This window comes from Leucoraja erinacea, chromosome 1 (genome assembly GCF_028641065.1).
Source record: "Leucoraja erinacea ecotype New England chromosome 1, Leri_hhj_1, whole genome shotgun sequence".
Taxonomy (NCBI): Eukaryota; Metazoa; Chordata; class Chondrichthyes; order Rajiformes; family Rajidae; genus Leucoraja; species Leucoraja erinaceus.
The window spans coordinates 105,287,875-105,314,245 of NC_073377.1; the positions used below are offsets into that span (position 1 = coordinate 105,287,875).

The following is a 26,371-nucleotide window of genomic DNA, read 5'->3' on the forward strand; positions in this document are numbered from 1 at the left end:
ATTTTAATTGGGCAAGAATCTTACCCCTTTTGATTGGCTCATTAACGCCCCTAATATTCCAGCTACAAAACATAATCCCTCCAGTTTTCTTTAGAAGGTCGTCTTGCATTGTAACTTACATTGGTTCCTCTATTTCAGATGGTGCAACACAATAACTCCTTGCAGCAGAGGCAGAGGAGAGAGGTTGGAGGGTAAGGGTGTGTCCAGTAGAGGGGGCGGGGGGGGGGGGGGGGGGGGGGTGCAGGGGCTTTGTAGCCAGTTCCACCTCAAGGCTCCTGAGGGAAGTAGGAGGAGTCAAAGGGCAGGCACAAAGGAGGGCAATAAAAGAACTTGTCAATGCCGCCGACACTGGCTGTGGCCTAAGAGGAAAGATGCTTTCTGGGCTGCCAGGTGACCATCTAGAGGCTAACAATAAGACACACCCAGGTCAGATCAACCTGCGGTGGACCTGTCTCGACTGAGGGTGTCTTGTGACAAAAGGCTGAAACACCCAGTGACGTACAGAGGTACACAACTGAAGATGTGTCTGATTTTTAGCAAATTCACCTAGTGGTCATACCCAAGAATGCCAATTGTAGTGAAATCTTAGGGATTGTAACACCCAGTCCTACTAATCAATCTTTATTTCAGATGGTGCAACACAATAACTCAACCTTCTGGGTGTTGGGTGGGTGCTTCCAGTTTTTAAATTCTGTATGTATATCCCAAAGAAAGGTGCCCTATAGAGAAAAAGCAAAAAAGGTGCTAAACAACACAAATAATATGAACAAAACAGTATTTAGAAATACTGTGTGAAACCACCGAATGGTGGATGAATTTGAGTAACCTTCCGTAGAGGTAGATTACATTTAGCTCCGCTCCTTACAAACTAGTATTATAGAAGAGAAAGAACAGGCCAGAACCGGATAATATATTCGCAGAAAAAACAACCAAGCATGTACTATAAGCAGTTCATCTAATAGGTTAAACTAAATAGATATTTACTGTTTAAATGCTGTATTTAACTTAAAAGAAAAAACTTTTTTTTTTAAACTTATTAATAATTGTCATATTTAAGTAATAATCATCTGGCTGGAAGGGGTTATCTGAAAACTAAGTCTTGGATCCACGTCTTGGCTGCCTGCCAAGTTCATCTCAGTCTGTCTTTTACTGGCTCCTTACCAGCTTGGATGATTATCTGTCTGTTTGGCCTGGCCGTTTCTGGAAACTTGCCCACACAAATCGATTAACCATATTTTTGATATATACCGATACAATGAACCTTAACTATATTCAGTGTTAGCTTTAAAGAGGAATGAATCATTATTTGGTTATGATATTACATTTTAGGTTAAAATAAATGATTTAGTACAATGATTTATGTGTTAATGATATAATTGATAATATAATTTGTTAGTAGATTATTACATTCCGCTCCATTTAATTTGTTTTCTATATTGCATAATTCGAGTTTCTGGAATCTTTCTTTAGTAAACATGACGGCCTTGAACATTCTATCCGCTAACGTTCCAATCCATCCCTGATAAGGTGTCTAGACGTTAGCACGTGCGAGTTAGTCGGCCATCATCTGCAACTTTTGTATATCTTTTTATGTAAAGAAGCATATTCTCTCAATCTACCCCTTATAAATATATAAAAGGTATACATTAAACACGTGGTTTAATCCATGAAACCAGCAAAGCCATAGCGTTTTACTTGTCCTTTAGTGTCCTTTTTTTAAGTCTTGACCGTATTTGAATGCTGCTTCTGGATCAGTAAAGAAACGCTCCGAGTCATTATATGTGACCCTCAGTTTGGCAGGATATATTATTCTATATCTCAGTTTGGGATTCCTTTAAGAATCAGCCGGGTCTTAGTAAAAAGGGCACGTTTCTTCACCACCTCTGCCGGGCAATCTCTGAAGAATCTTACACTTTCTCCTTCGAACATCAGGTTTTTTTCCGATTGGCACTTTCTTCATAATGTCTTCAAGAACTGCTATGTCATTAAGTTTCAGGATAATCTGTCTTGGTGGAGCTCCGACCTCTGAGTATGCTCTCTGACCTCGATGCGCAGCATCTACTTTGGGTCTTTCAGACAGACTGAATACTTGTTGAAGTAAGTTGGCAGTGAAAACCTGAGGGTCTATCCCAGGTTCCTTCCCTTCTTTCACTCCAACAATTCTTAAGTTTTGCCATCTGGACCGGGCTTCGAGATCAAGGCATTTGTCGGTCATTCTGGCCAGTTCCCCAGAAACTCAGTCTAGATCTTCTTTCATTCTTTGCATCGCTTCAGACATGTCCATGGTTGTAGTTTCCAGATAGCATTGTTTTGTTCTGTTGTAAGGAGAACGGGCTCCAGCTTTTTACTGAAACCTTCTTCAACCCGTTTAATTTCTTCTCTTAAATCGGTATCTACTTCTTCAATACGATCCTGTAGAATACCAATTCTATCACAAATATCATTGTTCCCGGCATCCATTCTTGTTTCTAACTTTCCCTGCTGAGTAGACAGCTTGGAAAGCTCCTTATTCAAAATCTCACCAAAGTCCTTTGCCACAACTTCTCTTAAAGATTGTTCTTGTTCTTTTACTTTTCCTTCCATAGCAGCAATAAATCTTTGTCCTCCAGTTTCCTCCTCAGATTCTTCAGGTGTTGTTTGAGGTGTTATTTTCTCCAACTCTTGAGTGACCCGCAGTCTGGTTAGTGGTCTTGTCTGGGGCAGCATCGGTAAATTCCGTTTTTGCATTTAAAAATACCGGTGTCCCCGTCAGTTTGCGGCCATTTCTGATGACGTCATTTACGCGACGTCAGGTATCTCCCGGTGAGTGTTTTTAAATCGGTCCCGTTTTTCTTTTCAGGATTTCTAGCGCTTTTTAGCGCATTTTCAGGAGCGGAGCTAAAGCGGCCACCTGCTTCCTACTCCATGACGCCACCGGAAGTCCCTTAATCTCTGTTTTAAAAAGACCCGTTGACTTGGCCTCCACACCCATCTGTGGCAATTAATTCCACAGATTCACTAACCTCTGCTAAATAAATTACTTCTCATCTCCATTTTAAAGGTGAACATTTACTCTGAGGCTGCCCTCCAGTCCGAGGATTTCCCACCACTGGAAACATCCTCTCCACATCCACTCTAATTAGGCCTTTCATTATTTGGTGTTTTTGCTATGAACAGAAAATGTAGTGTTTTTTTGATAATAGACTGATCTATTTTTCTGACATGTTGTTTAACTGGAAGTCTGACTGAGAATTTGATACAAAGCAATTAGATTTATTTTTCTGAGAGTCAGTGAGTAAGCAGATCATGATATCTATTGATGCTGTTCTGAAGAGAACCAATGTGAGATTGTCACTCCTTATCGGAAAGATAGAATAACAATAAGTTTGACAGTAAGTCACCAACTGGCAAAATGCTTTGAGACAATATTATTCTGAATTTGGAGACACAAGGAACTGCAGATGCTGGAATCTGTGCAGAACACAAGGTGCTGGAGTAATGCAATGGGTCAGCAGAATTTCTGAAGGACATGGGCGTTTCGGGTCAGAATCCTTCGTCAGACATTGTTGTGGGGGGATGAAGGATGAAAAGCGGTTTGTGTGTGTGTGTGTGTGTGTGTGTGTGTGTGTGTGTGTGTGTGTGTGTGTGTGTGTGTGTGTGTGTGTGTGTGTGTGTGTGTGTGTGTGTGTGTGTGTGTGTGTGTGTGTGTGTGTGTGTGTGTGTGTGTGTGTGTGTGTGGGGGGGGTGGGGGGGGGGGGGGGGGGGGGGTGGATAAAGTCTGGCATGTGACAGGTAGATACAGGTGAATATAGGTGAGGGGCTTGTTTGGCAGATGGGTGGACAATGGACAGAGATGAATGAGAGACAAAGTGTGACAAAAGGGGCCCAAAAGGAGCCAAGACAGCAATGAGTCAAGGAGAGAGGAGGAGCAAAAGGTAAAGCCAGAAGGTGGGATACAGCTACAAAGAGGTTGGGTGAGAGGGGGGGGGGGGGGGGGGGGAATGGGGGCACGATATTAGGAGAAATGGGCGCACGCTGGGGTGGTTTCGGCAAGGCAGGAGAAAACAAGAACAAAAAGTGGGGGTGGGGAGGGCAGGTTGTTACCTAAAATTGGGGAATTAAATGTTTATACCAAGCGGAATATGAGGTGCTATTCCTTTAGTTTGTATGTGGCCACAGTCTGGCAATGAAGGGTCAGTACAGAAAGATCGGTATAGGAATTGGAAGAGTTAAAATGGTTAACAACCAGGAGATGCATCAGGAATTGGTGGACCAAGCCGAAGTGTTAAGTTAAACGATCAATTAGTGTATGCTTGGTCTCACTGATGCAAAGATCACCACAAAAGCACCAAATACAGTAAATTAGGTCAGAGAAGGTGCATGTGAACATTTGCCTCACCTGCAAGGGCTACTGGGGGCTCTGGGTGGTTTGGGTGGGAAGAAAATTAACAAAACAAGGAGTTGCAGTGGAAGTGATCTCTATGGAAAGGGGAAAGGTGTGATTAGTGGGCGATCATGTAGGTGGTGGAAATGTCAGAGAATGATGTGTTGGATGCGGAGGTTGATGTGGGGTTAAAGGTAACAACCAGGGGAGCTTGTTCCATATGAGATGGGGGGGGGGGGGGGGGGGGGGGGGGGGGGGGGAGAGCAGATCAATCAGACACAGAGGAGACGTGGTTGAGGGTTTCCTCCACAACTGTTGGGGGAAAACATGTTTACTGAAGAAAGAGGACATCTCGGATGTCCTTGAGTGGAAAGCCTCATCTCGAGAGCAGATGCGGTGGAGATGGAGAAATTGAGTATGGGATAGCGTTTTCGCAAGAGGCAAGATGGGAGGAGCTGTAGTCCAAATAACTGAATGTCAGTGAGTTTACGATAAACATCAGTGGAAAGTCTGACACCTGTGATGGGGACAGAGAGATTGAGAAGGGGATGGAAGGTGTCAATGATAGTTCAAGTGAATTTAAGTGCATGGTGGAACTTAATTGTGAGGTTAAATAAATCAACGAGTTCTGTACGGGTGCAGGCAGCCCCAATGCAGTTGTCGATAAGGCAGAGAAAGAGTTGGAGGATGGTGCCAGTGTATGTTACGAACAAAGACTGCGACATAACCAACAAAAAGGCAAGCATGAGAGGAAGATTGATACCGGGCCATGTGCGTGCCCATAGTTATACCTGTGTCAAAAGACAAGTTGTTGAGGGTGAGGACAAGTTCAACCAGGTGGACGAGAGTGTTGGTCGAGGGCAATTGAGGGGTCTCTGTTCAAGGAAGGACCAGAGGGCCTGAGGTCTTCCCATTGGGGAATGGAGTAGTAAAGGTATTGTGGGCAGAGACAGAGAAATTGAGAGTAGGGGATGGCATCCTTGCAAGAAGTGTTCCTGAATTTCCTTAGTACCAGAAACCAGCTAAGAGCACATTTTCAGAGGAATATTCCAGCGGGAGACAGATGGCCAGAATTTAGCCCCGATGGCCAGTTTGTGTTGGGGTTTGGAATCGGTGAAAACTTTGTTCATTCAATGCATGTCCTCTTACATCAGAAACGATGAGGTCAATGGAAGGAGTGTCCTACACTGTAAATATTTATAGCTATGGATAGCTCCGGACACCATGCCCTTGGGTTCACCAGAATGCTGCCAGTAACAAATGGGAAGTTTCATCAACACGTGCAAATCAGAACTAAATTATTTTCACTTCTATTCATGTAATTACTGGCAGTTTTACATTCTTCTCACAATGTCTGGGTTGGTTAAAACCAAATTCCATGGGATGAAGAGGGATGTTTCATTGCAGTGAGAGGAAGATTGATACAGGGCTGGTATAACAGTTGCCTATGCACTGCTGGAGATGTGGTGGATATTTGTGGCTATTGAATTGGGCCTCTGTTTTACTTCTATATGCTCCATTAAGATGCTGCTGGTGTCTTGCTCAAATAGATACATTAAATTCTATGGCTCTTTGTTTGGCAATGTATCTATGGTATTTCTTTTATGGCAGTGTATCCATTCCTATACGAATGAATATTACAGCAATATGTCTGATGGCTGTTTGTGTCTGTAATGTAATTTTAAGCAAAAAGAGGTTATTCCTTGAAGTGAGTCCCTGTTACACTCCACAGTGGCTCTCCCTGATCATCCTTCACACATTCGAGAGAATGTGAATAGAAATCCCATGGGAATGATGTAGATCCCATTTCATGGTATTGATGTAGCACAGAAGGACAATTCAGTTAAGGGGCTGTCCCACTTGGGTGACCTAATTGGCGAGTTTAGAAGAGTTTGAATAAATGACATGTTGAAGACCTCCTTCGACTATGTAGAAAAACTCCTTTGACCTCCTTCGATTATGTTGAAGACTAGCTACGACTAACCAGGAAAATTGAACACTGAATAGTGGAGAGTGAAGACGACCTCCTTCGATCTTCTTCAACCTCCCTTCGACTATGATGAAGACTATCTACGACTACCTTCGACTACCCTCGATTACCTACGACCAACATGCCGACCTACTACAACCTACTACAACTAAACCTACGAGTAAAAAAAGTATCGATTTTTTTCCATGGCGACCTTTTATACTCGCGGGCATTTTTTAACATATTGAAAAAAACGGCGCGACCTAGCTGAGGCCTCGAGTACGCGGAGACCACTCTCGAGCATGAAGGAGAGTTACGAAGACCTCCTACGACCTCGTGTCGACCATGCTGCGAGTATAAGTCGAGGGCAAACTCGCCAGAACTCGCGGATTAGGTCGCCCAAGTGGGACAGGCCCTTTGCTTCTTCCCTGTAGCTTTGATTGTTTTTATTTCCCATTAAGTATCTATCCAACTCCATTTTTTTGAAAACCACAATGTTGGATGTGAGCTGACTCTGTTGGATGTGAGCTGACTTCAAGATGCCAGATGAGAACCAGTACCTAGTCAGTGCAAGTGTGGCCTCCTGCTGGCCTCATCGTGCAGCAGGATAAGATCTACTGAAAAGAAAGCAAATAAGGAGTCAGGAGTATTATACAACCGATTGCCTACATTGCTGTATATCATTCATTTCAAATGAGAAGAGCACAAAGTTGATGGTTAGGGCTGAAGGTGGCCAATCCAATGAACTTCTTGACCTCAACGCCATTGGATAGGCTTGGGAAACACTTGCAAGCAGAATGAATGACCCGAAGTAGACTCAGGAGCGATCCTTACAAATGAGCAAATTAAAAGAATGGCAAGCCTAAAAAGGTTTGTGGGAGCAGATTTTATTGTAGCTTTGAGGAAAATGGGGGAGAGGGAAAAGGACGCAGTAACTAAATTGTACTTACAAGAAGTCTCCTTCTGTGCTATAATTCTATGAAATGGGATCTACATCATTCCTCTGGGATTTCTATACATCTTCTCTCAAAGGTGTGAAGGATAATCAGGGAGAACCACCATGGAATGTAACAAAAACTCACTTTAAGGAATAACTACTTTATGCTTAAAATTAGATTCAAGATATAGACAGCCAGACATATTACTGCAATATTCATAAGAGTGTAAGAATGGACACACTGCCATTGAATGGATATAATGGATACACTGCCAAACATATAGTTTTAGAATTTACCGTATCTGTTTTTTGTTGACAAAACAGACAGGAAAATTGTTCAATGCACTCAAAATAAATGACCACATTTCCATTTCAGCTTTGTCATTTACAAACTTGGTCACGGATACAGAGAAACCACATTGTTCCAGATAATATCTGATTATCTCTGTTCTTATCCCTGCAGCCATAAATCCCATTTGGAACAGATAATTGTTTTTTTTTAAAGGGTAAAATGTTGCAGAATAGTTTAATCCGGCCATGATATTTTTTTCTGCTACCTGAAAAGGATTTTTTCACATGATCTTGACAAAGTTGAAGGATGGTTAGTTTTAGTGTAGCCTTAGTTCTGAGATCACAGTCAAAGTTAATTAATTTGAACACATCTTAATCATCTGCAACATTTCCCAGCCCTTAACATTTCTCAGGGAAAGTGATGTTAGTTTGATCCTTTTTATATTTGAATCAAAATCACTATTTTTTTCTGAATATTCAGGATATCTGTAAGTGCATCAATATGGCAAATGCAGGATTGTATTCACTAATGATGGTTTGAATATTTGGCTTTTGACCGTTCCACGATAATTATTAATACGCTATCTTCAGTTGCCTACTTTGGAATTGATCTTCACACCATAATTTTGTTCATTATTTTTCTCTATCCCACTGTTCTGTAATTAATATTTTTGACTATGGGAAACTGGTTGTGCACCATATTCATTTTAGCGGATGAAAATTCAAAGACTGCATGCTTGAGGTTTCCTGAAATGGACTCCACCTGGTATAAACTTGAGAATTCCATACCCTGACAGTGAACTTGCACAAGGAATACAAATAATCTGTACTTTGCTGGTCGTCACAAAATAATAAGCGAAAAACAACAGATTGTAACTATTGAAATTTGCTCACATGGAGTTCAGCAGCTGATTAGAAAGCTAAGGAACTTGGGCTTCAAAATCTGCTGAAACAACCCTGTGCCATGTAACACCTGACAAACTAATGGAACTGTTATAACATGAACGAGATTAGTTATAAAATTAAAACAAATCTCACATATTGAATATTTCTAATAGTTTTGAAATGTCAGAAACATAAATATTCATTCAATCTTTAACAGCTGGTTAAGCCTGGGAATGTGGTCACTTTTGTGGATGTGTCTATACTGGTCTCATCACATGAGGGGAGTAACAAGGAATGGAAAACACTGTTAATCTAGAACACTGGTGATGGCAGACTACAATATGTTATGAACTATTAAATGTTATGTTTACTAAAACTCCCAAACACTTTGAAGTCAATATAATTTTTCAGATATGACTCAGCAATGTAAACATTTTCCAGGGAACTTGGTGTGCTTAAAGGGAATACCGACATCTTGGTCAAAACATACTACTGGAAAAACTCAGCTGGTCAGGCAGCATCAGTGGAGGGATAGGACAGATGATGATTTAGATCAGTGTTTAGGTCATGCTCTTTCTTCAGACTGATGGAGCGGGAGAGAATGCTGGAAAAGAGAGGTGGGGATGGGACAAAGTGTGGCAAGTGATAGTTTGATAAAGTTGAGGTTTAATTGGCAGATTGGAGGAGTAAATGATAAAGACTAGAGATGAAAAGGAGACTAAAAGGTATTAGATAAGGAAAGAAGACAAAGAGTGAAATGTAAAGCCAGGGTGGTGGATGTGGCTGGGACTCGACAAGATGGAGTGGAAAGAAGGGAAATAAAAGGGAAACATGGGATTCGGGGATGGTGGATGAGCATGCAGTGGTGGGGAAAGGAGTAGGGTGACCTGGGTCATGGGAGATAATCAGGGAGTCATGTAGTATGTAAACAGGCCCATGGCTTGTTTCTGACAGGCACATGATTAGGAAAGATTTCGAGTGATTTGGCCAAACGAGGGAAAAAGAAACTAACATGAATGGGGGCATGGATGAGTTGAGTCAAAGGGTCTGTTTCTGTGCTGTATAACTCTTTGGTTCTAAGTAACGATGAAAGTTTTGACAGCCCAAACACATGGTGCAGGCCCTAATAACCAGTCAATGTTTCACTTAACATTGGTTTCTAATGTTATTGCAGATCTCCATAACAATTTTATATGTTATTGCCCCATTCAAAATTATCTAACAATCTTTGGAATCTGCAGAAGCATTTAATCATCATGCAAGCTCAATCTCACCCTTTCAAAGCCAGTAATTAACTTCGCTGCAGATGATGTGCATTGAGCCCGTTTGTCAAATAAAGACTTTAATGTTCATGAAAAAAAATCTCTTTGCTTGATCTATCTTACCAGTCAATTCCCTTGTGATAAGCATTCCCATTGAAGAACTGCACTTCTTCAAAGGTCTTTGGGTTGGGGAAGTTACTGGTGATGGCTGGATGCATAATTAGGAACAGGTACAAAGCAGTGGTGCCTGGGAACAGAAAATATCAGCAAACTTATTGGTGTATACTGTAGAAATTGCCACCTGCTTTCCACGACTTGTTAATCAGCAGAGCTTCCTTCTATAAAGCCCTTGAAAAAACGCATCGGTCTGTGAAATGCTGGATTATTTAATTAGAACACAACAATTACTGAATATTAGCATAAGTCAATTATCACCATTTTTACTTCATGGTTGCTGGAACAACACAGAACAATTCCCAGTGAATAATTAGAATACATATTTACTATTACAGATTACTACTGGCAGTGCTAATGTATTCAACATTGTGAGTGAATGGCTATTAGTAGCCAGTTGCATTTTAACAAAATTGAACATTTCAGACAACCATTTACAGCAATTACGTTTAGTACTCCAAACAGAATAACCTTAGCTGTGTGTCATTGTTAATGTTTTATTTAGTCCTTTATATTGTACTCAGTCATTTTTAGGTAAATATAGAGAATATTTCGAGCATTATTTGAGCACCATCCAGAACTGTGCATCTGATATTGTTTGGAAATAAGATACTTGCTGAATACAAATGTATTGCATATTTGTTGATAGTGGTCAGCATAATCAATATTATAGAAAAAAAAACTACGGGAAAATATTTAATTTGATAAATAAATGCTGTGGATAATTGAAAAATATGGACCACTGGTTGAGTCAGGTCTTGGGCTCCCTTGAGGTCACCAGTAACCAGTGCCTGGACCAGGATGCTGACCTCTGCTAGGAGACTGGTTTCTGATGCATCAATAGTCATAGAGTGATACAGCGTGGAAACAGGCCCTTCGCCCAACTCACCTACACCAGCCAACAATGTCCCAGCTAGACTAGTCCCACTTGCCTGCGCTTGGTGCATATCCCTCCAAACCTGTCCTATCCATATACCTGTCTAACTGTTTCTTAAACAAAGGGTTAATCCAAGCCTCAACTACTTCCTCAGGCAGCTTGTTTGATACACCCACCACCCTTTGTATGAAAAACTTACCCCTCAGATTCTGATTAAATCTTTTCCCCTTCACCTTGAACCTCTGTCCTCTGGTCCTCGATTCCTCTACTATGGGCAAAAGACCCAATCTATTCCTCACCTGATTTTCTATACCTCTATAAGATCTCCCCTCATCCTCCTGCACTCCATGGAATAGAGACCCAGCGTACTCAACCTTTCCCTATAGTTCACACCCTCTTGTCCTGGCAATATCCTTGTAAATCCTTTCTGAACCCTTTCAAGATTGACAATATATTTCCTATGACATGGTGCCCAGAATTGAACACAATATTCTAAATGCGGTCGCACCAATGTCTTATACAACTGCAGCATGACCTCCCAACTTCTATACGCAATACTCTGACTGATGTGCCAAAGTGCCAAAGTCTTTTTGACCACCTTATCTACCTGCAACTCAACCTTCAAGGAACCATGCACCGGTACTCCTAGATCCCTTTGCTCTACAACACTACCCAAAGGCCTACCATTTACTGTGTAGGTCCTGCCCTTGTTCGACATCCCAAAATGCAACACCTCACACTTCTCTGTATTCAATTCCATCAACCATTCCTCCACCCACCTGGCCAATCGATCCAGATCCTTCTGCAATCGTTCACAACCATCTTCACTACCTGCAAAACCACTAACATTTGTATCATCAGCAAACTTGCTAATCTTGCCCTGTATGTTCTCATCCAAATCATTGATGTAGATGACAAACAGTAACAGGCCCAGCACTGAACCCTGAGGCACACCACTAGTCACAGGGTATCCAGTCTGAGAAGCAAATTTCCACCATTACCCTTTGCTTCCATCCATGGAGCCAATTTGCTATCCATTCAGCTATCTCTCCTTAGATCCCATGCCTTCCAGAGCAGCCTACCATGCGTAACCGTGTCGAACGCCTTACTAAAGTCGACATACACAACATCTACAGCTCTGCCCTCATCAACCTTTTTGGTCACGTCTTCAAAAAAAATTGATCAGATTTGTGAAACATGACATCCCACGTACAAAATCATGCTGACTATCCCTAATCAGCCCTTGCCCATCCAAATGTCTGTATATCCTATCTCTCAGAGTACTCTCCAGTAACTTACCAGCTACAGATGTTAAGCTCACCGGCCTATAGTTGCCAACATTTTCCCTGCCGTCCTTCTTGAAAAGAGATACAACATTTGCCACCCTCCAGTCTTCTGTATTTAAGGACGACTTCCTCTCCTGCAATTTCCTCTCTGGTTTCCGACAATGTCCTCGGATATATCAGATCAGGCCCTGGAGATTACAGGGAAACGTAGGGATTCTGCTGCCTGAGCACAAGCAGCCAGCTGCGCTGATGGAATGGCTTTGACCCAATCCTGCGAAGTACTGGCTGACATCGTTTTCAGTGTTGTAAATGTATGTGATTGTCTTTGACATATACAATCAGAATATCTTGGCACATGTTGTAAAAAATAAAAAATATAAAAAACTAAACATTTGAAAAAAAGTTAAAAGACTGAAAACATATGTACTGGGCAAATTGCAATGCCACAACAATCGCTCTGGGGAAATGCAGCTATGGACAGGTCTAGCTGGAAGTACTGATCCATGGGATCATGGGAACCCATCCTGATGCCAACTGTCTAAACTTTGGGAGAACATTCACAATTTCAAACTGACAGCTTAATTTTTCACTCATATTATATTCTACTGAAGTCAATCAAATGGTTCTGTGGATGAGTGTACCTTGGGCTCCTGATTAAATGTGGATCTGAGAGTTTGTAAATTATGCCATTTAATATGTACATAGTGCAAATATTGATGGGATAGGATGAAGCTTTCAAGAACTGTGGGAAATATTTCCACTAAAACTGTCCAATCCATTGCTTTGATTATCTACATTAATGACAGATTGCGCTGGAAAGACCTTCATAACTACTCATCCACAGGATTACCTTGGTGTACATCTAATTAAAATGGAGCCAATTCGTTGACAAGTGCCTATCCAAAGTTCCCTCTTGAAACAGATTATGTTTTTGCTAGTTTCCTTTGATTGAGATTTCATGTACCACCATACATGCCAACAATCTCCTCTGGAGAGTTCCAAGGAGACGTGGCTTTATATGGACTCCCTCGAAGAATTAATTAGCCCTGGATTGCAGAAACTGAGGTAGCTCGAGGCAAGAGTGGAAATAATTCTGTGAACTGCCCCTTGTCCTACTTTCTGATGTTGAGATTGTGGCATCCTTTAGTCAGATATTCAGCACCACCCCCAACCCATGGTGCAAGTTTCTAAAATACAAGGGGAGTCTATCTATTTCAACAATGAACTTTATTCACATAAAATGCAATGTAGGGTGAGATAGTCATCCCACTGTGGCAGCATCTCTGCTGCAATTTACCCAGATGTTCTAAAGCAAGGTACCATTTACAGTGTAAGTGCAGCTTGAATGTGTGGTCGCATTCTATACCCTTCATGAACTCCAATGGGGCAGAGCAATTTTCTTCAGGCTGTCCCGGGTTAAACCTTGTTCCAGCATGGGACTTCTCATTCGAATAAACAGAACACATCAGCTCCCCAGATAAAGGACAATGATTGCATTTTCATTATTTAATTAGATTAGATTCAACGACTTACAGCAATTCTTAGTGTAAGGATATGCATTCTAAAGGATGATAGATTTTGAACAGTATTTTGTTTTATACAGTTCATCCTGAGTGTGACTGAATCCTGAGTGAGACCACACCGGCAGCTTTGGCAACCTGTGAGTCAGAGGGCAGAGACTCACCAGCTGTTAAAGCTATTCTGAATGCTGGCTAACTGTATGGTCTGATGCCCTGGGGCACACCGACATTCTGGGAGCTAGTTTCCCAGTGGAACATCGTGCTGACGGCATTGCTGAAACAGCAATGGCTCAGGGCAGGTGGCCAGTGGTTTCACAGCAACAGAAGATCTGACCCATGATCTTCAGATGGAAATATGACGTTCCCTGAGCGAGGAGGACATATTTGTGGAGTCTGCTGAAACTCGTTTACTTCGAAGATGTGAAGTTCGAAGGGATCCACCCAATCATCATCAATATTATGATGGGAGAGGCGCAGAAATTCTGGAAAATGTGTAAGTACTGTTGTGGCTTTGCCCAAATGATTCCCCAACACTTTAGCCAAAGTTATGGGAAACTTTTGTGACAATTCACCTGGCCCTTCATGCTTATGGCTCTGCATCTCTCAAAATATCATCAAACCAGGTGATGGTTTATTCGGTCTCAGATTAATGCCTAAAGAACATAAGCATGATATTACTAATTCTGATCTTCTGATCAATGTTTCATTTCAATGAACTTAATGCAACAGTTTCAATGTTTTAAAAAAAGAAACAGAGCGCTGGACTAACTCAGTGGATCAGGCAGCATCCCTGAAGACAATGCACAGGTAACGTTTCTGGTCAGGACCCTTTGAATGTTTAATTGTTCTCCATGCAACTTATAGAATGTGACAATAGCTCATATGAATAAAATTAGCATTTTTCATTAAACCTTACCCGTTTTTTGAGGCCCAACCACCAAAAATTTTGGTAAACGATCACAGGTTTTCTCTTTGGACCAGATGTCCTTGTGTCGTTTATCATCACATGGATTCTGTTGGCAAAAAAAAGAAAATCTGACATGATGTTGAAATGGTAGATTTCTCAGGGTTTATTGTAGGCTGACTGAGTTCATAGTTGTGGGCAACATTAGTCAGAGTTTCCAAATAGAAAGATGTGTACACAAAATCAAAACAATATGCATCTAACCTCTTGCTAAAATGTTTTTAAGATCTACCCAATGAACAGCACTAATTTTAAATCAAAATAATGGTGAACAGATAGGAAAGCCCCTATACATCACCATGGAATACATTAATTCCTTCCCATGTACTTTTCTATATATTTTCCTGGCTCTGGAAACATTGTGTTTTTGTTCTGTAATTGAAATAGGTCCAAAAGTAGCTTAACAGTGGAGCCACAAAAATCAAGAGTTTGACAGGCAATATACTAGAAGATATGTGGCATGGTAGCACAGTAGTTAACGCTATTCCCTCAACTACAGGGACTCTATTACAATGAGAGATTGAATAGGCTGACGGATGATCTTGTGGAAGTTTATAAAATTATGAGGGCATAGATACGGTAGATAGTCACAGTCTTTTCCCCAGGGTAGGAATGTCTATAGTTAGGTAGTTCTGTAGGTTTAAGGTGTGAGGGATAATACTTAGAGGATATTTAACAAAAATGTTTCTCACACAGAAGGATAGAACAAGCTGCCAGAGGACGTCGTAGAGGCTGGTGCAATTACTTTAATTAAAATACATTTTGTCAGGTATATGGATAAGAAAAGGTTATGGGCCAAATGCAAGCAAATGAGTTTAGCATAAATGAGTTTCTCATTGCATTGATGAGTCAAGCTCAAGGGCCTGTTTCTGTACTCTACAACTCTATGACTTGGGTTTTTATCTTGACCTGTGCATGCCCTCTTCTTGATATAATGGGCTACCTCCAGATGCTTCTTATTCCTCCCATATTTCCAAAGACATGCTGATAGATGAATTAACTACTTAAAATTACTTCTCAATATAGGTTAATGGTGAGAAGAATCAAAAAGGAATTGATAGGCATGTGTGAAAGAGAATAAGATGCATCAGTACAAGGATGGCTCCCCTGGAAGAGAGTATGTTCCTAATGGTCAAGCACAATCCAAGGAATTCAGACCCGTCATCTTCTACTGTACTTGAAGGAGAGAAAATACATTGCATGGACTTGGGGACGAAGGCCTGGGCAGCATAAATAGGTTGCTCTTTAAGAGATCTGGCACAGACGAAATGGGTCTAATGGCCACGACATTATTAGAAATAAAAAAAATCAATATGTGAAATGATGGTAAGCTTTTGGGGTGATTGAAAATAACCGAAAATATAAATCAAACTTTAAACCTGGCAATGGAATTTAAAGCACGTATCATGTCCCTCCCTCTGGACAAAATAAAGAATCAGTTTCAAACAAGCATCTGACACTGATCATGTTCACAAAAGTGCTGGTAAGCATTTTACAGTGAAATTGCATTGTTCTCAAAGCGATATATCTGAAATACGTTTCTGTTTGTTCCACCAGTTTGCAAAGAGTTATTTGGCCACATTATGAACTAACTCAAATAATAACTAACATCATAATATTCAACTGCTTGAATATTGACTAGATGAAGTTAGAAATCAACACTAGCAGAGTCCATGGGCAAATCAAATCTCTGTTGCTCCTAATGGAACATGTGACAGGGAATGGATAATTTTACTTCCTTACAATGGCTGTTGTGCGCTAATCTTTTCTCTTAATCTTGGATGTGGAGAGATGATGAAAGCCCTTTGGTGACAATCAAAAGCAGATAGAGCTACCAGCAAAGTAAAGAATACCTGAGAAGTATAGCATCATTTGGTAAAAAGACCAATGTGCAAATGTCGGCAAAACACTGATATCTGCCCTCACTTTAAGAAAGGTGAGGCCCACACCTGCCATAGTGGTTCCTTTTGCTCAGGAAAGAGCTCAAAGTATTTGTGTGCCAGCTGCACTGGAGGCAACGTCTGCAGTTTCAGGTTCGTCCAGCAGTGAACAAAATTAGCCAAGTTCACAAAGGTGTAGAGTCCCAGTCGATCATTCCCATAGTTGGATAAGTGCGTCATGAATATGCTGATCTGAAAGGAAGTAAAAAGGTCACATTGTGGATAAAATCTTAGAGATGATTAATTAAATTTAAACAATTTAATCTGTTTTGAGCAGGTTTCGATTTTTACTTCTGTCATTATCTAGTTTAAAGGCACTGACTCATTTTGGATTATAGTTTCAGAACAAAGCTGTCCTTGGATACCATCACCCAAATTACCATGTTGATTTACAAGATGGCTGGCTACCTGTCACTATGAAGCAACACATCCTGGATTGATGATTTCCCTCAGTCACTTTCTGCATCAAGGATCTGTGACTCATTATGTTATGGCCAGAATTTATCCAATCTATTAGGGCTGAATGGATTCATTTAATGTTTTTTTAATTAAATTAAGAAAAGACAATGTGAGAAACTTTGGAAAAAGGAAGTAGACCCATGATAACTTTTCAAAGGAAAAATCAAGTGTACATTACAAATGTAAACGTCACGTTTAGACATACTAGTTTCATTCAGGGAGTAGATTTGGAGCGTCATTTCAAAGTAACATTAACAAATTTGCAGATGACACAAAGCTGGGTGGCAGTGTGAACTATGAGGAGGATGCTATGAGAATGCAGGGTGACTTGAACAGGTTGGGAGAGTGGGCAGATGCATGGCAGATGCAGTTTAATGCGGATAAATGTGAGGTTATCCACTTTGGTAGCAAAAACAGGAAGGCAGATTACTATCTAAATGGTGTCAAGTTGGGAAAGGGGAAGTACAACGGGATCTGGGGGTCCTTGTTCATCAGTCAATGAAAGTAAGCATTCAGGTACAATAGGCAGTGAAGAAAGCGAATGGCATGTTGGCCTTTATAACAAGAGGAGTTTTAGTATAGGAGCAAAGAGGTCCTTCTGCAGTTGTATAGGGCTCTAGTGAGACCACACCTGGAGTATTGTGTGCAGTTTTGGTGCCCTAATTCGAGGAAGGACATTCTTGCTATTGAGGGAGTGCAGCGTAGGCTTACAAGGTTAATTGCAGGGATGGCGGGACTGTCATATGCTGAGAGAATGGGCTTGTATACCGGAGTTTAGAAGCATGAGAGGCGATCTTATTGAAACATATAAGATTATTAAGGGTTTGGACAAGCTAGAGGCAGAAAAGATGTTCCCGATGTTGGGGGAGTCCAGAACCAGGGGCCACAGTTTAAGAATAAGGGGTAAGCCATTTAGAATGGAGACGAGGAAACACTTTTTCTCACTGAGAATTGTGATTCTGTGTAATTTTCTGACTCATAGGGTGGTGGAGGCCGGTTCTCTGGATCCTTTCAAGAGGGAGCTAGATAGAGCTCTTAAAGATAGTGGAATTAGGGGATATGGGGAGAAGGCAGGAATGGGGTACTGGTTGGGGATGATCAGCCATGATCACATTGAATGGCGGTGCTGGCTTGAAGGGCCGAATGGCCTACTCCTGCAACTATTGTCTATTGTCTATTGTGACTGAATTGCACCACAAAAAATAAGAAAAGATCAAAATGGAATGGAAGGAGTTAGGACCGAGAGGAAGAGAGCAGTTTTGGGATCAGGCAGTGCAGGCCGCCCTGAATGGACATGATTTGGAGGTAATTGATCATAACCTCAGCACCCAACCATTTCTTTGCATACTGCTTTTTCTAAGCACATCTTTGAAAACCTTAAAATGAAATAGAAAACAATGACACCGTTTGTCACACAGTGCTATGACAATCTTTACCGTTTACCAGGATATTAATCTTTACCTCCTGAAGACTCCAAAATGAAGGGAAGTGTAACTTTTGCAAATACAATGATCTTCACATTCATTTCAAAGTCAGTGCATTACAGAGAGATACCTGCAATGAGTAAATCCTATTATATGAGTAAGTATTTTCCCGAGCAAACTGGGAATTTATTACCTCAATTTCCTGCCTCAATGCATTTTCATGAACGAGCAATTAGTTAGTAATTATTTAATAATCCAAATATTTATTTCCTCAGCCGGGTATCAGAACAAAATTAAACTGTATATATTTTCAACAAAATTGATTAGCTACAGAAAGGTGTGACCCTGGGGGGTATTGGTTTATTTCAGTCACATTTACTGAATTGCAGTGAAAATTTTTTGTTCGTATGCTATCCAATTAAATCAGATAATACTATTCAATCAAGTTGTACACATATACAATGGAGTACAAGGAGTCTGAAGAAGGGTCTCGACCCGAAACGCCACCTATTCCTTTTTCCAGAGATGCTGCCCGACCCACAGAGTTACTCCAGCATTTTGTGGCTTTCTCAAGTACAATACGTTATTCAAAGTGGAAAATACTAGAGTGCAGAGTATAGTTTTTAGCATTGTAGCATTACAGTTCCAGAGTAAAAGTGCAATGATCGCAATGAGGTAGGTTGGAGGATTGGGACTAAATGCTAGCTATGCGAGAACAGGTCAGATATCTGGTAACAGAGGGGAAGAAACTGTGCCTGGGTCTGGTGGTATGTGCTTTCAAGCATTTGTACCTTCTGCCTGTCAGGAGTGGAGAGGAACGAATGACTGGGGTGAAAAAGGTATTTTATTATGTTAGCTCCTTGTGCTACATATTACTAGTCTCTACAATGTCTTGCAGTGTTTGGCAGAACTGTTCCCAAACCAAGCTGTGATCTACCCCGACAGCATGATTTCAATGGTGTATCTGTAGAAATTGGTAAGAGTTGTTGCTGACATGCCAAATGGGCTAAATCTGATGATGTTAAGGACGGTGTGCCTTTTTGGCAACAGCTGGAATGTGGTTGGTCCAGGACAGATTGTTGGTAACATTTACACTTAGGAACTTGAACTAGAAGCTCGCAAACATTTCCACTTCGACACAATTGATGCTGATTGGGGCATGTATTCTGCCATGTTTCCTGAAGTCAATAACTAGCTCCATCATCTTGCTGGCATTGAAGGAGAAATTGTTGCCTTGATACCATGTAACTGAGCTCACTATCTCCACTATTCCCCATAGTGCTTCCTGAAGTCAGTAACTATCTCCTTCATCTTGCTGACATTGTGGGAGAGGTTGTTATTTTAACACCTGAGATCTCCTTCCTGTACTCTGTCTCACCATTGTTCAAGGTCTGGTCCACAACAGTGGTGTCATTTGCAAATGTACATGGAGTTAGAGCAGTAATTGGCCTCACGGCTGCGAGTGCGGAGTGCGGAGTGCGGAGTGCGGAGTGGGTATTGTGAGGAGTTGCGAGCGCATTCTTGTGGGGCCCGGATGTTGAGAGTTATTGAAGAGGAGGTGTGGTATGTGTGTTAGAAAGTCAAGGATCCTTTGGAAGATGGAGTGACTGCGCGCAGTCACGGTGGCGCAGCGGTAGAGTTGCTGCCTTACAGCGAATGCAGCACCGGAGACCCGGGTTCAATCCTGACCACGGGTGCTGTCTGTACGGAGTTTGTACGTTCTCCCCGTGACCTGCGTGTGTTTTTCTTTCATTTCACTGCACATCTCGTATGTGTATGTGACAAATAAACTTGACTTGACTTGCTGACTCCTTGGCCCTGGAGTTTGGATGGGATTATGGTGTTGAAGGCAGAGCTACATACAATAAACAGGAGTTTGACATATATCTCCATGTTATCTCGATGCTCCAGAGTGGAGTGTTGGGCCAGGGAGACGGTGATTGCTGTTTACCTGTAACTACTGAAAACAAACTGCAGTGAATCAAGGTACACAAAAAAGCTGGAGAAACTCAGCGGGTGCAGCAGCATCTATGGAGTGAAGGAAAAAGGCAACGTATCGGACCGAAACCCTTCTGCAGTGAATCAAGGTTGCCTGGGAGGCTGGAGTTATTGTGTATCATCCCCAGTGTCTGTAGGCATTTCATAATGGTGGAGCCACAATTAGATAGTAGTCATTAAGGCATGCTACCTTGCTTTTCTTTGGCATTACAATTAGTGTTTTTCCTAAAGCTCAGAATGGAATCATAATCGTAATTTATTAGCTAAGTATGTTTTGCAACATACAAGGAACATGGTTTGCCATACAGTCATTCCAAAAAAGCAACAACTACATAAAAAATTAACTTAAACATCCAGCACAGGGGCTCCTCCCCATTCCGCACTGTGATGGAAGGCAATAAAGTCTTATCTTCTTTTCTCCTGCGGTCGGGGGAGTCGAACCATCCGCAGTTGGGGCGATTGAAGCTGCCGCAGCCGACAATCGAAGCTCCCATGTCGGGTCGATTGAAGCTCCCGCATGGGGTGGTCGAAGCTACTGTGGCTTGTAGCTCCCGAAATCGGTCTCTAACCAGGGAACGCAAGCTCACATTGTTAAGGTCCGCAGTCTCCCGCTGTTGGAACTCCGAGGTGGATCACTGGCAAAGGACTGCCAGCTCACGGTCCGCAGGCACCCGCGGTTGGAGCTCCCAAGGTCCCAGCAAGGCCGCAGTGGGGTCAGCTACCTGCCCCTTTTCCGGGCCTACATCCGTGACCGCGTGTTCCCTCTTCAGGTGTCTATGGGGACTCTGGAGGCCTTCGTGAATGCTGGTCGCCGCGGCAGGTTGAGTGTATTATTGATAAAGTTGGTGACATCTTAATTTGATGTTTGTTTGTTTGTAAACTGCCAATATAGGCAGCCTTTTATTGTGTTAATACTCTGTATGTTTGTTTTTGTTTTATGAATAAAAGTATTTGTAAAAAAAAACGGTCCCAGCAAGAGGCCGCCAGCTCCACGATGTAGGCCGCAGTGCAGACGGAGATATGACATGGAAAATATTGCATCTCCTTCGAGGAAAGAGATAAAAAATGTTTCCCCCACCTAACACAAAACTAAAGATAAACTGAAACATACATTATACAACAAATTAAAAACACAAAGAAGGAAAAAGACAAAACAGACCGTTGGCGAGTCAGCCATTGTACGCCCCCCCCCACCACCACCACCCCCCCCCCCCCCCCCCCCCCCCCCCCCCCCAGTGGAATAGTGAGAGGTTACAGATGTCTGTAAATACTCCTGCCGTTGGCTCCACGCAGATCCAATTGACACCACAGGTGACTCTTTTTGGGCCAGTTGCTATTTATGGATTCACTCTCAGGAAGGCAGATCTTACATCCAAAGATCTTATAGCAGAGCTGTTATGGTGAGCGTTGACAGGCAGACGGGCGAATGGGGTGGTTGTCATCCTTGCACCCACCACTGGGCGGTGGGGGAGCTGTTGCAGATATGAGTTGGGGATTCAGTGGCTGCTCCGATTCTCAGCAGCAAATTCTGAAATGGGAATCTATGGAGTCAGGGAAGAGCTCAAGTCACCAGAAAGACTTGTCCAATGAAGTAAATGAAATCTTAAAAGGAGAGGAAAATTAAATTGTGGCGGCTGGGAAGATTGAGAGAGTTATGGGCCTGCCCCACTTAGTTGATTTTTCAGGCGACTGTCAGCGATTGTCAAGAGTGGAACACACACACGACTGAAAAACCAACAACTGTCAGAGTGGAACACGCACACATCGCTTCCTTCACCAGCCCGTTATGCAGGTGGGGGACAGGGCAAGTGGGGGGAGAGCTGAGTGAAATTCACACGGTGCAAAGCCAAGGTAATACAGACACACACCGCGATGAACAGGAATGTTGGCACTGTAATTAAGACGGCTAAAGCACAATGTGCAGTAAGTCCTTTAAAAGGGGGGGGAGGGGGAGAGGGGGGGGAGAAGGAGGGAGAAAGAGTGGAGATAATTTTTAAGAAGCCAGAGATACACGGCTATGAAGCTCGGCGGACATTTAACATTACCGGTCGGCTATCCTTGGTTCTGGAAATTACTGCTTATGTTTTTTTTTCCCAATGAGCCAATGAAATTCACCGGTCAGCACCGGCAACAACCTACGAGAACCATCAACCTCCTACCAACCCACTAGGACCTCCTGGCGACCCACCTACAGCACAAGAATTCTCGCTACTCTCCATGGGGGCTTCATTCTAGTCGCCAGTAATTTTTCAACATGTTGAAAAATTTGCAGTGACTATAATGAGGCCCCGACTAGTTCCCAGAATGCGGGAACTCCTCACGACCTTGAAGGCGACTCCCCGGCAACCACCCGCGAACATGTGCTGACTGTATAGTCTCCTGCAGTCGCCTAAAAAAGTCGCCTAAGTGGGACAGGCCCATTAGAGAATTGGAAAAATTAGAGTTTGAGGAAGGGGATTTGAGGTGATGGATGGAGAGATTGGTTTTCCCTTTTCATTGCATAGTTTCCCCTCTTTGTTTCCTCACAACCTCATGGTTCAAGGAACCTGTCACAGAACAGCTGCTGGAATGAAAAAAATAATGGATATTCACTGATACAAGTAAATTAACATTTGCAAAATCAAATCCGATATTCTGTTGGCATATGATCAGACATCACAAAGGCATATATCATGACATTAAACTTTCAGGAATGCCATGATGCAGAGTTGGGTACCTTCGTCGGGTTAAGGTTGCCGACAGGTACTTTGTAAAAGGGAGATGCATGTCTGAACATGCTTTTTTTTAAATGTATTGAGAAGAATGGGTGAACACAGGCCTAATTATCAATAATAAGCAAAGTGTTCCCTCACTCACAAACAGGGGTTGATGGCTGAGAATGATCAAAAGCTGCATCCTACCTGACTAGCTATTTCACTTTCACTGAGGTTGTTGCTAAGGCTGAAATTATGCCAAGGATCAAGTTAAGGCCTTCATTTTGTGCATACTGTAACTCATTGCAACCATGCACCATCACCACCAGCAGCATTATTGAGATTTTTTATGAAAATGAAAGTGCTGTAAATACTGAGGAGATCAAGCAGCATCCATAGTGAAAAAAAACAGGATCAACAAGTTCAGATATCAGACCCGCAATGCAGAAACAATCAGCAGGTCAGATAGTATACATGGAAAGAGAAAGAGTTAACTTTTCGGGTCGAATATCCTTCGTCAGAGACAGCTCTTCAGAATAATTATGATGAACAATATTTAATTTTACATGTTACATGTTTTTCTTTCCACAGATGCTATCTGACCTGCTGAGTGTTTCCACTTTTCCTGTTTTTATTTCAGATTGATGACATTTGCATTATTTTTTTAATCTTGCCATTAGCTAAGATGATGCAAAGTGTTAACTGCTATTCTCTCTTCATGGCTGTTAGCTGTACTGTTGAGTATTTCCTTCACATTTTGCTTTAAATTAGTTTTCCTGAATCCTGCATGTGTTGCTTCAGTATAAATAAAAACTAAGTGTTTACTGCACAGTCGGTGTTCGTAGTTCCAGGCAGAACCATTCAATTTGACATCAAGATGCTTCCTCAGATATAATTTACAGTCAATTCAACAAACATCTGCAGCAGGGAAAGAAAAATATTCTATTCCACCAACTTCTGCAAGTTGAGCTGATCTGCAATTTTAATTAAGTACTAAATACATACTTCATAATATACAGTTTGCATTTCAAAATATACAGCCCATATTTCAGAAGATGTAATTTAGATTTCAGAACATATTGCCTGCAATTCAGAATCTATCATCTGTGTAATTGCATCACAGTGCTCATGCATTATCTATATACAAAAACAATTTACTTAAGGTTTAAGATGACATTTTTATTTAGAGTCACTATCAAGGCAGGTTGAAGGCCTGCCAGTATCTGGTCTCGGTCAAAGATATTGCCTTTTACACCGCAACAATGCAAGGTAGCGTTAACCATAAAATGTTTATCCTCACATTATCACAGGAATTTCAGATACCAGTTCCCGTCACTCTCTCATCCTTAGTTCAAGTTTAGGATTCCCTCAGAGATGGACAAGGAAATCAAAATATAATGGAACACCGGACAATTGAGGGACAGCTGTGAACCAGAAACAACGTTGCATAAACCACTAGAGGGGGCCAAGTGTATTCTAATAGTGCAAACTTAATTATTACAAAGCACAGTTTTACATTACATAGCAGTAATTAAAGCTGTGATTAAGTTCCAAAAAACAAATTTACACACGTGCATCGAAAGAAGTGATCTGAGTTTCAGCTCAACCACTTACATATTACTTGGCAAACTATAGGAAGGATGTCATCAGCGCAGTTCAGCCTGGTCCAACATGGGCCCAATCCTCCCCATCGTTGGAAGCATCTACACCGGGTGCTGCCTCAAAAAAGGGGCATCTATTATCAAAGATCCCCACTGTCCTCTTCTGACTGAGTATGAGGTACAGAGACCAGAAGCTCAATACCACCAGGTACAGTGTGTAGGAAGGAACTGCAGATTCTGGTTTATTCTGAAACCCACCAGGTACAGCATCTGATTTATAGCATTATCTGATTTGATTAATCAAAACAAAGCTTTTCACTGTGCCTCGGTACATGTGACAATAATTTACCTATGCCTAATCATCTTTCCTACAACTATCAGGTTCTCGAATCGACCTGCACAATCCTAATCCTACACCTCAGCAACTGAACACTACAGTCCATCTCTTCCATGCACTTCTTTCCTTATTTATATTATACTGAACATAGAAACATAGATATAGAAAATAGGTGCAGGAGTAGGCCATTCGGCTCTTCAATCCAGCAATGACATTGAATATGATCATGGCTGATCATCCAAAATCAGTACCCCGTTCTGGCTTTTTCCCCATATCCCTTCATTCCATTAGCCCGGAGAGGTAAATCTAACTCTCTCTTGAAAATATCCAGTGAATTGGCCTCCACTGCCTTCTGTGGCAGAGAATTCCACAGATTCGCAACACTCTGGGTGAAAACGTTTTTCCTCATCTCAGTTCTATATGGCCTACCCCTTATTCTTAAACTGTGACCCCTGGTTCTGGACTTCCCCCAACGTCGGGAACATTTTTCTTGCATCGACCCTGTCCAATCCTCTAAGAATTTTATATGTTTCTATAAGATTCCCTCTCATCCTTCAAAATTCCAGCGAATACATGCCCAGTCGTTTAATTATTTCATCATATGTCAGACCCGACATCCTGGGAATTAACCTGGTGGACCTACGGTGCACTCCCCCAATAGCAATAATGTCCTTCCTCAAATTAGGAGACCAAAATTGCACACAAAACTCCAGGTGTTAAAGTATTGTTTTTTTACTGTTTTTTTCATTTTGTGGTCTTCCAAAATTTCTGTGTAAGTTATGTATAATTTATGTTGCCTGAGTCTATGTGCCTGTGGTGATGCTGCAAGCAGGATTTGCCGTGCAGTGCATTGTGCATATGACAATAAAGTCAACGGGATTTGATTTGTATTAAAGACGCAAAGGGGACAGAAATGTTTTGCAAGGGGCGTAACTTGGACTGGAGGTTATGAGGAGAGACTGGATAGCTGGGGCTTTTTTTCCCCTGATACATAGGAACCTGAGCGGTGACCATATGGAAGTTATGAGGGGCACGGATAAGGTTTAGTTCGGTTTAGTTAAGAGATACAGTGCGGAAACAGGCCCTGCGGCCCCCACCGATTATGCACCGACGATCGATCCTTGCACATTAACACTGGGGGCAATTTTTACATATAAACTAAGCAAATTAACCTACACACCTGTACGTCTTTGGAATATGGGAGCAAACAGAAGTTCTCGGAGCAAACCCACGCAGGTCACGGGGAGAACATTTCAACTCCATACAGACAAGCACCCGTAGCCAGGATCGAACCCGGGTTTCTGGTGCTGTAAGTGCTGTAAGGCAGCAACTCTACCGCTACGCCACCGTGCTGCCCTACAGATTGGTTGCAGTCTTTTACCCAGTGTAGC

General features: G+C 41.9%; 1 protein-coding gene across 1 annotated transcript in view; it reads right to left on the reverse strand.

Annotated features, from left to right (window-relative positions):
* LOC129700315 (bifunctional heparan sulfate N-deacetylase/N-sulfotransferase 4-like) overlaps nucleotides 1–26,371 on the reverse strand; it is a 146,872-nt gene that overhangs the window by 23,980 nt on the left and 96,521 nt on the right. Inside the window, exons 5-7 of the mRNA XM_055640697.1 lie at nucleotides 16,478–16,660; nucleotides 14,481–14,577; nucleotides 9,831–9,954 (exon numbers count right to left, since the gene is read on the reverse strand). Of these exons, the coding sequence (XP_055496672.1) occupies nucleotides 9,831–9,954; nucleotides 14,481–14,577; nucleotides 16,478–16,660 (404 nt within the window). The remainder of the gene's footprint in view (nucleotides 1–9,830; nucleotides 9,955–14,480; nucleotides 14,578–16,477; nucleotides 16,661–26,371) is intronic.